The 16588-nt window shown below is 42.8% G+C and overlaps 1 protein-coding gene across 8 annotated transcripts in view; it reads left to right on the top strand.

Annotated features, from left to right (window-relative positions):
- The window catches only part of RPH3AL (rabphilin 3A like (without C2 domains)), a 682151-nt gene that overhangs the window by 298158 nt on the left and 367405 nt on the right, over positions 1–16588 (top strand). For all 8 annotated transcript variants that reach the window (XM_069757358.1, XM_069757356.1, XM_069757351.1 and 5 more), the window contains 2 exons: positions 7382–7525; positions 9255–9384. In XM_069757358.1, the coding sequence (XP_069613459.1) occupies positions 7382–7525; positions 9255–9384 (274 nt within the window). The remainder of the gene's footprint in view (positions 1–7381; positions 7526–9254; positions 9385–16588) is intronic.

Raw genomic sequence — 16588 nt, 5'->3', positions numbered from 1 at the left:
CCACTTACCGGGAAAGCCGGGCGGAATGGAGGTCGGGCTTCCCTCCTCAAATAATGCTGCTCCCGTCTCCTCTCTTCGGAGGGACTCGGGACCTTCCCGCCCCTCCGGCGCTCCCTTCGGGAGTAATGCGGGGCGGTGATGTGCTTGCCGGGGGCCTCCTGCAGCCCCCCGGTTCCCTCCTCCCATGGCTGCAGCGCTGGAGGGGCCTGACTACTTCCGGGTTAACGCGCGTCACTTCCGGTTCAATCAGGAAGCGTTCCATGGAGCGCACGCCGGCCGGCAATGGCGTCCTGGCAGCAAAACACGCCATACAGCAGCGTTTTCGGGGGCGTTCCAGGACCCTACCCCAATCGGGCTACACGTGGGGGGAGGAGCACTATCACGCTGGGACCACCAATCCTTTATAAAGAGATCCGGGTAGCAAGGTAAGCTGTCTGACTGTTACACTGACGGACATGGACGGTGACAGACCCCCTTGCTCTGCATCTGCAGATGCCAGCGTTCCCCCTCCTACCAAAGTAAGTAGCAGGTGTCGGGCCCAGCTATCCCTTATATACGTATGTGCATTCATGTATATATGTATATGGAGCTATATACCCCTAAGTGGCTTAGCAAACCCTCTCTCTCTCTCATAGGGAGAAAAGGTTTCTGATCCTAAAAAGTCAAGCTGCAAATGTAAAGTGTGTACGGCCAAACTCCCATCAACATACAGGAAAAAGCTCTGCCAGTCCTGTACGGATGAGGTCCTACGTGCTGAACAACCCTCGCTGCTGGATAGCATTGGATCCCTCATTAAAGATGAGGTCCATTCTTCTATGGCTACCTTCTCACAGATGTCGGTGCCTCAGCCACCCCTCCAAAAAAAGAGGAAAAAAAGCCCCAGTAGAATCTGACCCGGACTCGGGAGAGATCCAGTCCTCAGGTTCAGAGGATAACTGGGAAAACGAAGGCTCCACTTCTACCCCCACCTGTAAATCAGAAAGCAAAAAATATTATTTTAGTTCTGAGGACATGAGTGACCTAATCGGTTTAGTAAGAGGCACCATGGGGGTAGAGGATGAAGAAGTTACACTCACAGTACATGATGAGATGTTTGAGGGTCTGAAACCCAAAGATCAAAAAGGGTTTCCAGTACATAAGAATTTACTAGATCTAATTCTGCATGAATGGGACCTCCCTGAAAAAGGTCTGACTGTACCATCGGAACTAAAAAACCGGTACCCATTGGATGGGGATAACTCCTTATGGGAGACCCCGAAAGAGGATGTACAGGTGTCATGGGTAACTAAAAAAACTGCCCTTCCCTTTGAGGACTCTTCGCAACTCAAGGATCCGATGGATCGTAAAATAGAGAGTTTATTAAAAAAGTCCTGGGACACCTCCACAAATCTGCTAAAGTCTAATATAGCCTCTACTTGCGTGGCCAGATCTCTGTTTATCTGGTTACGCAAACTTGAGGATCACTTGACTCAAGGCACCCCAAGAGAGGAGATTTTAGACTCCCTACCCTTGCTACAGAAAGCAACGGGGTTCCTAGCCGATGCTTCTGCTGAATCGGTTCGAGTAGCCGCGAAAGCTGCCGTTCTCTCTAACTCGTCCAGGAGAGCACTCTGGATAAAATCCTGGGGAGGCAATTTTGTCTCCAAGTCCAAATTATGTAGCATACCCTTTCAGGGTCATAATGTATTTGGACCCGTTCTGGACGATATTTTGGATAAGGCGGCAGATAAAAAGAAATCTCTCCCTGAGCAGAAGATCCCAAAAAAACGCTTTTTTTTGTCCCTCCCGTGACCAATCCTCGCAGAGAGGAAAAGGCAAAACGGGAAGGTGGAGTTATCCTAAGGGAGGCAGGGGCAAAAATATCCTGGCCCCTCAGGCCCAGCAAACCCCAGATAAGCAATGACTGTGCTCCGGTCGGGGGTCGAATCTCACGATTTTTCACCGAGTGGCAAACCATCTCCACAAATCAGTGGGTCCTTCGTACCATTCAAGAGAGATTAAAAATAGAATTTGTGAGACCTCCCCCACAATGCTTAAAGATAACCTCCCTCCAAAACCCAGATCTCCAAAACTCCTTGTTACAAGATCTACAAAAACTAATGCAATCAAATGTGATTTCTCAGGTGCCGAAGTTAGAGGAAGGATGTGGTCATTATTCACGCCTTTTTCTGATAACCAAGCCATCGGGGAAAAACAGAATTATCATAAATTTGAAACCCTTAAACGAATCGGTCCGATACAGGAGATTCAAAATGGAGACAGTCAAATCAGTAATCCCCCTCATCGGTCAAAATTGGATGATGGCGACTGTGGACCTGAGGGATGCGTATTACCATGTGCCAATCCATCCAGAGCACAGGAAATTCCTCAGGTTCGCAGTCTCCAAGGGTCACCAGATCAAACATTTCCAGTTCAATGTTCTCCCCTTCGGCATCTCTTCGGCCCCACGGGTTTTCACAAAGATTATGGCGGAAGCGATAATCTTCATCCATCAACAGGGAATATGCATAGTCCCGTATTTAGACGACCTGCTTATCATGGCTCCATCTGCCTCCCGTCTGGAAACAGACGTATCAAAGTCCCTAGAGATATTACAAACCCTGGGTTGGATCCCAAATCTTGAAAAATCAGAGGTCCATCCCTCCACAAGAAGGATATTTCTGGGGGTGCTACTGGACTCGGATGTAAGAACATCTTTTCTACCCAAAGGTCATCAAATCAACCTTGTCCGCAAGGTAGCCAAGTTCAGAGGCCAGCGTGCACCGACCCTCAGAGAATCGATGTCTGTACTAGGGTCCCTGACAGCATTTATACAATCGGTTTCCTGGGCCCAAGCTCACACACGAGCTCTCCAGACTTACGTGCTCCTACATTCCAGGAGACGACAGACTCCATTGAGTCAGAAGATACTTCTCCCTGGCCATGTGAAATCAGCGCTAAAATGGTGGCTAGATTAGCAAAATCTCCAGAGAGGGGTCAGCTGGGACCACCTTCCCCTAAAAACACTCCGCTCAGATGCCAGCAAAAGAGGCTGGGGTGCGGTGGTAGAGGGTTTCCACTTTCAGGGACAATGGACATCGAACATCAGCAGCAGCTCCTCGAATCTAAGAGAATTGAAAGCTGTGGAGGAGGCCCTAAAGGCATCATCTGCACTGATCAAAAATCATCACGTTCGTATTTACTCGGACAATATGACCACAGTAGCCTATCTACGACACCAGGGGGGACAAAGTATGCCTCTCTAAAAGAAGTAGCTGCAAGAATATTTTTCTGGGCAGAGAAAAACCTTCTATCGGTCACAGCAGTACATCTGAGGGGATTGGACAACACTCAGGCGGATTTCCTCAGCAGGAAAGACGTTCATCCAGGAGAGTGGTCCCTAGACCAAACAGTGTTTCAGTCCCTAACCGAAAAATGGGGTACTCCAGAGGTGGATTTATTCGCCAACAGGCAAAATGCGAAGGTAGAAACATTTTTCTCCCTTCATCACAGAGACAAGGCACAGGGAATAGATGCCTTTTCACACCAGTGGAAATTCAACCTTGCATATGCCTTTCCTCCCATTCCCATGCTGGCGAGAACTCTGCAAAAAATCAGGACAGACGAAGTGACCACAATCTTGATTGCCCCATTGTGGCCCGGGAGGAGTTGGTACGGCGCCCTATTAGATATGGCCCTGGAAGGTCCCTGCCTTCTACCTCAAAAGACCGATCTCCTACACCAGGGTCCCCTACTACATCCGGCCCTGAACAGATTGAACTTGGCGGCATGGCTACTGAAGCCACAATCTTAAAAGCTAAAGGACTCTCAGATGACGTAATCCAGACCCTTCAAAATAGCAGAAAGGCGGTAACCAATGCCATCTACACTAAGGTCTGGAAAAAATTTACGTCCTGGTGCTCCCCAGAAGTTCCAGACCCCTTCAATCCTGATATAGCGAGGATCTTACAATTTTTACAGAAGGGCTTGGATATAGGCCTTACCCCTAGCACACTCAAAGTGCAAGTATCGGCCCTTAGTAGCTTTTTTGACTCGAATTTAGCCAATCACCGCTGGATCAAGCAATTTATGACAGCCGCATCCAGAATTCGTCCTACACTCCGTAATAGGGTACCCTCCTGGGACCTCAATACTGTACTTAACGCACTAACCCAGGATCCATTTGAACCCCTGGATGCTATAACCATAAAAAACTTAACTTTGAAAACAGTCTTTCTAGTCACAATCACTACGGCTAGACGTATTGGTGAATTACAGGCCCTGTCAATACAGGAACCCTATTTAACGGTCACTGCAGATAGCATTGTACTAAAACAGACCGGTCCTTTTTACCTAAGGTGGTCTCGAATTTCCACAGAGATCAGGACATTCTACTACCTTCTTTTTGCCCAAACCCCTCCAACCCTAAAGAACAGACCTTCCACACCTTGGATGTTCGCAGGGTGGTCTTATTTTACTTACAACAAACTGAAACCTGGCGAATTGATCAAAATTTATTCATTCAGTTCTCGGGACAAAACAAGGGAAAGAAGGCGGCAAAAAACACCATCGCAAACTGGATCAAACAGTCTATTTGCTTGGCTTATTCATCGCAGGGACTGGATCCACCTGCCTCTCTGAAAGCACACTCTACCCGAGCAATGGCAACATCGTGGGCAGAGAGGGGGAATGCCTCATCAGAGCAGATATGCAGAGCCGCCACCTGGTCGTCCATCCATACGTTCACCAGACATTACCGGCTAAATTTCAATAGGGATTTAACATTTGGCAGACGTGTTCTGCAGGCTGTGATCCCTCCCTAGAGAAATTAGCTGTTGGTACTACTCCGAAGTGGCTGTCGTGGAAAGTGACTAGAGAAAATAGAATTATTCTTACCGTTAATTCGGTTTCTAGGAACCTTCCACGACAGCACTAATTTCCCTCCCTACCTGATATTCTTATTGGATGATTCCTGCACTTTTGTGGTAACTATACATGCTACTGTGTCCAAGAAAACACTGGCGGTGCAGGATGGGGAGGGGTATTTAACCTCTTGTGTTCCTGTCCCTATTAGGGCGGGGAAGACAACCTCCGAAGTGGCTGTCGTGGAAGGTTCCTAGAAACCGAATTAACGGTAAGAATAATTCTATTTTTACTATTTGAGGCACATCTGTGGAAGGTTTTCTCTGTCAGTATTGCCGGCAGCGTTTACCATCTTTCATTTCTGATATTTGTTCTTTCTCTGTTTGATCCTTTTTATTTTCTTTTTGTATCAAAATCAGCAAATGGCATAAATAAAAGAACTACACCACACCAGTAACAGGAATTGGAAACTGATAAAAGATAGTTGAATTTGAGTCCTATTTTAGAAAATAATTGCAAAAAATTGAAATATGTGCATTATAGATTCCAACTGAAGGCTTCAAAGCCATAAAGGAACTCTTGAAAACAAGAACTAAAAAAACACATATGAAGCAAACAAGAATGTGTGTTGTACTTTAGATTCCTTAAAGGGAACCTGTCACCCCGAAAATCGCGGGTGAGGTAAGCCCACCGTCATCAGGGGCATATCTACAGCATTCTGTAATGCTGTAGATAAGCCCCCGATGTTACCTGAAAAAGGATAAAAAGACGTTAGATTATACTCACCCAGGGGCGGTCCCGCTGCTGGTCCGGTCGGATGGGTGTCTCTGGTCCGCTGTGGCGCCTCCCATCTTCATTCCAAGACGTCCTCTTCTGATCTTCAGCCACGGCTCCGGCGCAGGCGTACTTTGTCTGCACTGTTGAGGACAGAGCAAAGTACTGCAGTGCGCAGGCGCCGGGCCTCTCTGACCTTTCCGGCGCCTGCGCACTGCAGTACTTTGTTCTGCCCTCAACAGGGGCTGTGTGCTGTATACTACGTCACTGGGCAATATACTGCGTCACAAGGCAATATACTACGTAACTGGGCAATATACTACGTGACTGGGCATTATAGTACGTGGCTGGGCATTATACTATGTAACTGGGCAATATACTACGTGACTGTGCAATATGCTACGTGGTTGGGCAATATACTACGTGACTGTGCAATATGCTACGTGGTTGGGCAATATACTACGTTGCTGGGCAATATACTACGTCACTGGGCAATATACTACGTGGCTGGGCAATATACTACGTGACTGTGCAATATACTATGTGACTGTGCAATATACTATGTGACTGTGCAATATACTATGTGACTGTGCAATATACTACGTGGCTGGGCAATATACTACGTGGCTGGGCAATATACTACGTGGCTGGGCAATATACTACGTGGCTGGGCAATATACTACGTGGCTGGGCAATATACTACGTGGCTGCGCAATATACTGCGTCACAAGGCAATATACTACATTACTGGGCGATATACTACGTGACTGGGCAATATACTACGTGGCTGGGCAATATACTATGTGGCTGGGCAATATACTACGTGGTTGGGCAATATACTACGTGACTGTGCAATATACTACGTGGCTGGGCAATATACTACGTGGCTGGGCAATATACTACGTGGACTTGCATATTCTAGAATACCCGATGCGTTAGAATCGGGCCACCATCTAGTTCTTTATAAAGGGGCTCTTCAGTAGTGTCAGACATGTTAATTGTATTCCTGTGGTTTTTCTTTCTGTAATCAGCATGTGTATTTTGGCTAAACTCCTACTTGAATAGAAAAAACAAAAACACCAAAAAGTTGAAAATGGTATAAAACAGCAAAATAATTTATTTCTCTTCCAGCTCATGGCCACAACCGTTCTATCTTACTGACTCAGCAGTGTGAACCAGAATGGAGTTCGAGCACTCACTGATTGGCTGCAGGGGTGACAAACTGTCCACTTTTAAGCTAAAACCAGGAAGACTGCATGTGCACTGCATCAACACTGAAACATGAAGAAAGATTACTGTGTATTTTGTTATTTTATACAATTTGCAGACATTTTTTTTTAAATAAAAATGTTGTAAATTGGATAACCTCTTTAATAGCTGCAACAAACCAGAAATATGAATGAGGTGTCCGATGTACTTACAAGATGCAAATTCTCCCTATTGTTTCAAAATTGATTGACAGCTTACTCCCTGTTACTGTGTACAGTGCTATCACCACAGTGTAATTCGTAATTCTTGTTTTGCTTGAATACAATTGCTGATCCCATCCCTGCATTTTTTCTGCAATCGGGGTTCAAAAGACGACTGCATAAATGTTATGAGGGGTATGCTTTTGGCCATGTCACTTTCTTTAGATACCATGTTTTCTGTTCACCATTTCATGATATATTTGTATATCATCTGTCAAATCAAAGTTCTTTTAGTATAAATTTTAGAAAAAATCATTATTATAATGCTTATAATAAACTCTAACCTAAATTTTTAGGCTACACTCAGGCTGGTCAGTGCACACCTACCAAACAGACAAGAAGAGGAAGAATCAGTCTCTTGACCAAAATGAGATAGAGTCAATCATTCAAGTCATTAGAAGAGCTGAGAAAGTAGATACCCTGGAACAACAGAGAATTGGGTATGTCTGGGCTGTTTAAGGACATATTATTGCTATTACACATCAGCAGATTATGGCATTAACCGTAAAAGATCTGGTTGTATTAAACATTTTTTAAATATGTATATACTGTAATAATATGAGCGTAGATGGAATGTCTGATTGAAGCATTGTCTTCTATTTTATTCCCTTTTAACGTTAAGTTAAAAAATAGAAAACGTATATTGCACCTGCACTGAGGACTCTCAATTCTAAATATTTTTATATTGCACCTAACGCATACTGTTTCACTATTCGAGCAATGCTTCTTTACTGCCATCTTCTGGTACAAAACTGAACTTCATTCACTAATACAGGCGTTTCCTCCGAGCTTATTCTTTAACAACAGATTGAGCTATATGCTAATTTTTTTGTATTCTTGCCTTCCCTCATATAAAGTGCTGGTTTTATTCTTCAATTATTATTTATTATAGACAAATAAATCATCAGTAATGCTATTATTAACTGCATTCATTTTCTTTCATTCATTTCCCTAGCTCATCATATAGCATATCCATTGTTTCTGCTAGCAATTGTGAGCTGTGAAATTAGTTAGGTCAGTCAATCTAATAGAATATAGGACACTGCAAGCTGCTTTTAAATGGTTTTACAATATAGAAAATGGCCAAAAAGCAGGAAATGCTTTAAAAACAAATTATACTAGCCTACTAATTCCCATCCACTGCTCAGTTACCTGTTTCTGTGGTCGGCAGTCACATACTGACAGTGTTTCCATCACCACTCAGGTCAACTGCAGTGGTTACCTGACAAAAGCCAAAACATCATTACTACAGGATAGCGAGCAAAGACCCGCAGGACTTGCAGCATGGAGGTGCTATAGTGGCAGGGGATATACTAAATGAGTATAAATTATTTTGTCAATCATCCATTCTCTACTTTCAGGCAAGTTAATATTATCTTCAAACCAATATAACCATTGTTGAACTGCCAGGGCCCTATGTTTATTTGCTTAGCTCTGATGGGTTCAATTTATCAAGCCAAAAAGGGTTTTCTAGCCCAAGCAGAAATTTCTGCAATCACTTTGACTGTCAAATCACAACAGTGTGCAATGCACCCACTGTCAGGATTCCCCTCTATCTCCAGTGCCCATAGGCTGTCAAGTGACTGAAAGTGATTAACACACTGTAATTACAGTCAGATGTCATTAGATTTGTATCCACTTTTCTGAATAATGCCATTGAGAGAATTGGATGAAAATCTAGTCTGCACATGATGACTGCAACTATGCAAATGGCATACTTGCTTCCATATGACAGCCCACTTGGGCTGGCATAGAGCGGAATCCTGACAGTTTGGCACCTTGCACACTGTAAAGATTCGTAAATCGGCATTCACATGGTGACTGAGCCTGGAAAACCTATTAAATCTTGTCTACATAAAATTAGTGGTTTACTGGAAGTGTTTTATACCGGTCAAATGTTATTCTCCATTTATTTTAAGAATTTCTTCTTCTTCTACTTGTTCTTTGTACTGTCTTCCCCTTCTTTTCCCATTTCTAATTTGTTCATTATCATCATCATTATCATCATCAGAAACGTGTTACTGATAAATGGTACTTAATAGTTACATTGTGTAAAGTTGTTTCTTCAAGATGTTACATTCATATTGCATATTTGTTTGTTTGCAAGCCATTTGACTTTTCAGGAAATTAATTTGGATAATTTAGTTAAATATATGCTTTTACTTGTAGACGCCTTGTGGAAAGACTAGAAAACATGAGGAAAAATGTGATGGGCAATGGAATGTCGCAATGCCTGCTGTGTGGGGAGCATCTTGGATTACTGGGTACCACTTCTGTCTTTTGCCAAGACTGTAAAAAGGTAATTTAGGATACCTATCTTCATAGCGGAATTCTTCAATACCGCACACTGTGTATGTAAAGATATATGCAAATATATAATTATTGAAATGCTATCTAGACTATATTTATGAATTTGAGGTACTTATTGCACAAACTTCCCAATTCATATCTGCCCACTTATCACGATAAGACATCTTTGTTAAAGAGAGTATATTCTATCAGACTAAAGGTACCGTCACACTGAACGATATCGCTAGCGATCCGTGACGTTGCAGCGTCCTGGATAGTGATATCGTTCAGTTTGACAGGCAGCAGCGATCTGGATCCTGCTGTGATATCGTTGGTCGCTGCAGAAAATCCGCTGTGCTCTGCTTTCCGGCTGGCCGGCAATCACAGTGCAGAGAAGCACAGCGGGGGACAGACAGCGGAAGGTAAGTATGAAGTGTTTTTTTTTTTTTACTTTTACGCTGGTAACCAGGGTAAATATCGGGTTACTAAGCGCGGCCCTGCGCTTAGTAACCCGATGTTTACCCTGGTTACCAGTGAAGACATCGCTGAATCGGCGTCACACACGCCGATTCAGCAATGTCTGCAGGGAGTCCAGCGAAGAAATAAAGTTCTGGATTTTCTGCAGCGACCAACGACATCACAGCAGGATCCAGATCGCTGCTGCGTGTGAAACTGAACAATATCGCTATCTAGGACGCTGCAACGTCACGGATCGCTAGCGATATCGTTCAGTGTGAAGGTACCTTTATTTTTACCCTCAAATGTTATTTGCTGCAAATAAGTTTCCAGCTAATCTTCATGCTGAAGAGCTTATAATTTCCTGGAAAAGATAGAAAGAAAACGTAATAGCCTTAATAAAGGACTCTAATGAACCACTTTGGAGCTCTTTTATCCAAACACTGCGTTACTCATGTCTTGTCATTAAACCTATCCAAAGCTTAGCCCTATTTTAGGACATCTTTCATATTTTGTACCCTCAATAAGTACACTTCCCAGAAGCCGTACAGTATATCTATTTAACTCAGTAGAAAAGCATGGAAGATGTGTGGGCATCTGGCAGCAATGGAATTTTCAGATGCCACACCTTATAAAAATATGATGGGTGGACAGCCAGGAGATGTGACTTTTGTGACTGTGGATTGGCAGTGGCAGCAACAGTAGCAGCAGCAGTACAGTATAGCACTGTAAAACATAGTAGCAGCTAGGAGATTTGTGACTGGCGTGATCGTGCATTGGCAGTTGCAGTGTCCGAAGTTGCACAGTAGAAAAGACAAGCAGGGAGGTGTCTGGCAATTTAGGGCCAGTAACAATAGCCCCACAGCACTAGTACTATGGTATAGATGACATGATGGACAGGGAATAGATATTGGACTGCGCATGGGCCACTGGCACTGGCGGCAGCAGAACTTTATGGAAGACAAATAAAGCCGGTGGTGCTGCTGCTGCTGCTAGCAGCTCCCACATATTTTGAAATATTATTCCATTGCATGAGTTTTTGTTTCTCTCACAGTACCTCGTCCATTAATGCAACATTTTGGTTTAACATTTTAGTCCTAAGAATAATGTAAAAATATTATCACAATTAGCCTGCCCTTGAAAAATATACAATCAACCAGAAATCATATGTTGGGTTCACATGACTGCCAGAAAGGCTATTATAACACCAGTCTGCCTGTATTATCAATGTGGTTGTTTGTGCTTCCAACTTGACAATTTTAAGAGGTGTGCCAAAACAGACCTGCACAGTTAACCCCTTAATGAGCACCAATACGTCTTTTAACAGCAGCCAATAAAGGTACTTATTCCTCAGTGCCACTATTTAACGGCTCTGAGGAATAAGAGTATAGCGGTGTCAGCTGTATCGGCCCTAGACAGTTTTCCAACCAACTCGGGCCGATTAACCCCTTAAATACCACTAGCAAACGCGACAGTGGTATTTAAGTTGTTACAAGGGCGTCACAAGACTGCCTTAGTAACCAACACACACTCACGATGACAATTGTGAGTACTGATGGTTACCATGGTACCCTGAGTTCATGAGATGCCCCCTGAGAACAGTAGCTTATGAGATCTAGGAATAAGCTGAGTCTGAGTCTCACCATTGCTGTACATAAGTACAGCACTGTATGAAACCAGTGATCAAAGTAAAAATTATGCATGTCCCACAGTGAAAAGGTGTAAAAAAAACAAGTGAAAAATTAAAATAAAATATGTAAAAAAAAAAAGTAACAAAAACACACAAAAAGCAGACACAAATCAAGAATATCCGTTTTGCCACTCAAAATGCAGCGTTTGTGATCAAGCAAAATTAAACAAAAAACGTACACATACACACGTGGTCAAAATTGTTGGTACCTCTCGTTTAATGACAGAAAAACCCACAATGGTCACTTGAATCTGACAAAAGTAATAATAAATAAAAAATCTATGAAAATGAACAAATGAAAGTCAGACATTGCTCTTCAACCATGCCTCCACAGAATTAAAAAAAAAATGAAAAAAATTAAAACTTATGAAATAGGCCTGGACAGAAATGATGTTACTCCTGAAAATAATGTGACAAAACGAACATGTCAAATCAATGTGTGTCCACTAACTAACATGCATCTCGGGCATGTACAATCTTGGAATCAGTGTGTGGGCCTGTATATAGGGCTACAGATACTCACTGTGCTGTTTGGTATCATGGGGTGTATCACACTCAACATGGACCAGAGGAAGTGAAGGAAAGAGTTGTCTCAGGAGAGTAGAAAGAAAATTATAGACAAACATGTTAAAGGTAAAAGTTATAAGACCATCTCCAAGCAGCTTGATGTTCATGTGACTACAGTTGCACATATTATTCATAAATTTAAAATCCATGGGACTGTAGCCAACCTCCCTGGACATGGCCACAGGGGGAAAATTAATGACAAATCAAAGAGACGGATAATACGAATGGTAACAAGAGCCCAGAAAAACTTCTAAACAGATTAAAGGTGAACTTCAAGCTCAAGGAACATCAGTGTCCTATCACACCATCTGTCATTGTATAAGCCAAAGTGGACTTCATGGGAGATGACCAAGGATGACACCATTGTTGAAAAAAAAAATCATAAAAAAAGTCAGGCTGGAATTTTCCACACTACATGTTGACAAACCACAAAGCTTCTGGGAGAATGTCCTATGGACAGATGAGACAAAAATTTAACTTTTTGGCAAGGCACATCAGCTCCATGTTCACAGACAGAAAAATGAAGCATATCAAGAAAAAAAACACTGTCCCTACTGTGAAACATGGAGGAGGCTCTGTTATGTTCTGGTGCTGATTTGCTGCATCTGGCGCAGGGTATCTAGAATATGTGCAGGATACAATGAAATCTCAAGACCATCAAGGGATTTTAGAGAGAAATCTCGCAGGTCATGGGTCTTGCAACAGAATAATGACCCAAAACACACAGCTAAAAACACTCAAGAATGGCTAAGAGGAAAACATTGGACTATTCTGAATTGGCCCTCTACGAGCCCTGACCTAAATCCTATTGAGCATCTTTGGAAAGAGCTGTAACATGTCATCTGGAAAAGGCAACCTTCAAACATGAGTCAACTGGAGCAGATTGCTCTTGAGGAGTGAGCCAAAATACCTGTCGAGAGGTGCAGAAGTCTCATTGAGAGTTACAGGAATCGTTTGATTGCAGAATTGTTAAGGGTTAAGTTAAGGGTACCATCATTTCTGACCAGGCCTATTTCATGAGTTCTATTTTTTTTAAATTCTGTGAAAGCATGGTTGAAAAGCAATGTCTGGTTTTCATTTGTTCGTTTTCATAGATTTTTTTATTTATTATTACCGTACTTTTGTCAGATTAAAGTTATTTCTGTGATCATTGAGTTTTTCTGTCATTAAACGAGGGGTACCAACAATTTTGACCATGTGTGTAATCGGTATCACCGTGTCTGGAACATCCCGCTCTATAAAACTGGCACCTTATTTATTTTTCAGTATGGCGAACGCTGTATAAAAATAATTTTAAAAAAAGTCAAAAATGTTGCTTTTTCATTATAATGAAAAAGTGAAAAAAAAGCGATAAAAAAAAGTAATATGTAAGAAAAAAAATTGTACAAATGAAAGCGCCAAACCGTCCCGCAAAAACAAGTCTTAGTATTACCCATTCGGAAAAGAATTAAAATAATGATGTCTTTCATAATAGGACAATGCAAAAATTAATTCATTTTGCTAAAATATTGTTTTTAGTCTGTAACAATAGCAAAGCACACACATGGTGAATGGTGAAAAAAAGTAAAAGCAATAACTGAATTGCTTCTTTTTGTTCACTCTGTGTTTGAAAAATGTAAAAAAGTTACAGCTCTCAGAATATGGCAACAATAAAAGCTACTTTTTATATGAAAAAAAGCATTTTCACTGTGTGATAGAAGCAAAACCTAAAAAAACAAAAAAACAAAAAAAAACCATATAAATCTGGTATCCCTGGACTCGCACCGACCCGAAGAATAAATCCATCTTATCACTGACTTATACAACATGGTTTACAGCACAAAAGAAAAAGAACTATTCTTGTATTGCTGTCTATTTCTTCATTCTACCTTCCAAAAATCTGGATAAGGTTCGGCTCATATTTATCCTGCGCTCTCCGCTGAGTGCTTACATCAGGGTTTCCGTGTAAATTCACCAAAACTGCGATTCATACAAAACTTCTAACGGAACCATACATTTATGAGACAGATGGAGTCGCTTTGAAATGGACTTGGGCATCTTTTTAGAGAACACGTGTGGTCCACCACAGATCTGTGCACTCCTAAACAGATGGATACCACCGAAGCACACCACAATCGGAGTACGAAGTTTATCCAACTGCCTTATTATGGTGGGTGACTCCATAGGGGGTTTCGTCTGGATCGCATTTTTGTGGTATTTACATGGAAGCCCCCACATAAGTGCTCAGCGCAGAGCGTAACAAAGTGATCTAGCTTTGTTCTGGAAGCGATCAAAAATGTTATGTACCCCAAAATGTTACAGATTAAAACCCTAATTTATCCTGCACAAAACTAGCCCCCACTCAGGTTCGTCATCTGTTACTGGACCTATAGGGAGTTCCCACGTTACTGGTAGAGCAAATTCTCTGGAAAAGCGACATGACTCCCTCCCCTTCAAATAGAATCCAGTGAATTCTGCGCTCCCATATCCAAATGCCCTGTTTCTTATCAGCCCCACTGTGCCTAAACCACCACTAAGCAGCCACATGTTTGACATTATTGTAATGGAGAGAGGGCACTTAATTTACGGGTGCGTATCATCAGAAGCACAAGCTGGGCCCAATGTATGGGGGTGGGTGCTACAATATATGGGGGCTGTACACTGTATACGGACGCAATGTATAGGTACTAGACTGGCAGATTTGCAAATCTTCAAAAAAAAAAAAGTCTGGCATGGATGTTACAAAATAGTCACTGCAGCCAAAGATGAATTCATTGAGAGGTGCAGTTTCTATAATGGGGACCCTTTTTTTTTTCCTTCTGTTCTGGCACCATTTGGAGCTCCACAAATCACATATTGCCCCACAGTACAATGGCCTCATATAGTGCTCCACAGTATAATGGCCCCATATAGCATGCCATAATATAATGGCCCCATATGATGCGGTACAGTATAATGGCATCATATAGTGCCCCACAATATAATGACACTACATAGTGCCCCACTGTATAATAGCCTCCTAAAGTGCCCCACAGTATAATTGCCCCCAAAGCGTGCACCACAGTATAATGTCCCCATGCAGCACGCCATAAATTAATAGCCCCATATAGTGCTCCATTGTATAATGGCCCCATATAGTGCTCCACAGTAAACCATCCTTGCAAATGTCACTCATCCTGCTATATGTTCCTCATTCTGGTATATGTCCTTTCTCCTGGTATATGGTCCCCATCCTTACACACCACCAAATGCATATGGCAACTGTTATGTTTGCTAATGACAGGTGTTATGAAGGCAATCCAGAAACACAGTGTGCTTAGCGATCAGAGCGCACACAGTGATCTGACAAATACCCAAAAATACAAGAACGAGCTCTGAGACGTGGAAACTCTGTAGACTGCACACCTGATCCTATCCTAAACACAACTAAAAGCGGCTGTGGATTGCGCCTAACAACTACCTAGGCAACTCGGCACAGCCTAAGAAACTAGCTAGCCTGAAGATAGAAAAATAGGCCTGACTTGCCCCAGAGAAATTCCCCAAAGGAAAAGGCAGCCCCCCACATATAATGACTGTGAGTAAGATGAAAAGACAAAACGTAGGGATGAAATAGATTCAGCAAAGTGGGGCCCGATATTCTAGGACAGAGCGAGGACAGTAAAGCGAACTTTGCAGTCTACAAAAAACCCTAAAGCAAAACCACGCAAAGGGGGCAAAAAAAAACCACCGTGCCGAACTAACGGCACGGCGGTACACCCTTTGCGTCTCAGAGCTTCCAGCAAAACAAAAGACAAGCTGGACAGAAAAAAAAGCAACAAAAAAGCAAAAAGCACTTAGCTATACAGAGCAGCAGGTCACAGGAACAATCAGGAGAAGCTCAGATCCAACACTGAAACATTGACAAGGAGCAAGGATAGCAGCATCAGGCGGAGTTAAGTAATGAAGCAGTTAACGAGCTCACCAGAACACCTGAGGGAGGAAGCTCAGAAGCTGCAGTACCACTTGTGACCACAGGAGTGAATTCAGCCACAGAATTCACAACAGTACTCCCCCCTTGAGGAGGGGTCACCGAACCCTCACCAGAGCCCCCAGGCCGACCAGGATGAGCCGCATGAAAGGCACGAACAAGATCGGAAGCATGAACATCAGAGGCAAAAACCCAGGAATTATCTTCCTGAGCATAACCCTTCCATTTAACCAGATACTGGAGTTTCCGTCTAGAAACACGAGAATCCAAAATCTTCTCCACAATATACTCCAATTCCCCCTCCACCAAAACCGGGGCAGGAGGCTCAACAGATGGAACCATAGGTGCCACGTATCTCCGCAACAACGACCTATGGAATACATTATGTATGGAAAAGGAGTCTGGGAGGGTCAAACGAAAAGACACAGGATTGAGAACCTCAGAAATCCTATACGGACCAATAAAACGAGGTTGAAATTTAGGAGAGGAAACCTTCATAGGAATATGACGAAAAGATAACCAAACCAGATCCCCAACACGAAGTCGGGGACCCAC

This window comes from Ranitomeya imitator, chromosome 3 (genome assembly GCF_032444005.1).
Source record: "Ranitomeya imitator isolate aRanImi1 chromosome 3, aRanImi1.pri, whole genome shotgun sequence".
In the NCBI taxonomy this organism is placed as follows: Eukaryota; Metazoa; Chordata; class Amphibia; order Anura; family Dendrobatidae; genus Ranitomeya; species Ranitomeya imitator.
Note: the sequence above shows the minus strand (reverse complement) of the source record. Positions and strands in the feature narration are given on the sequence as shown.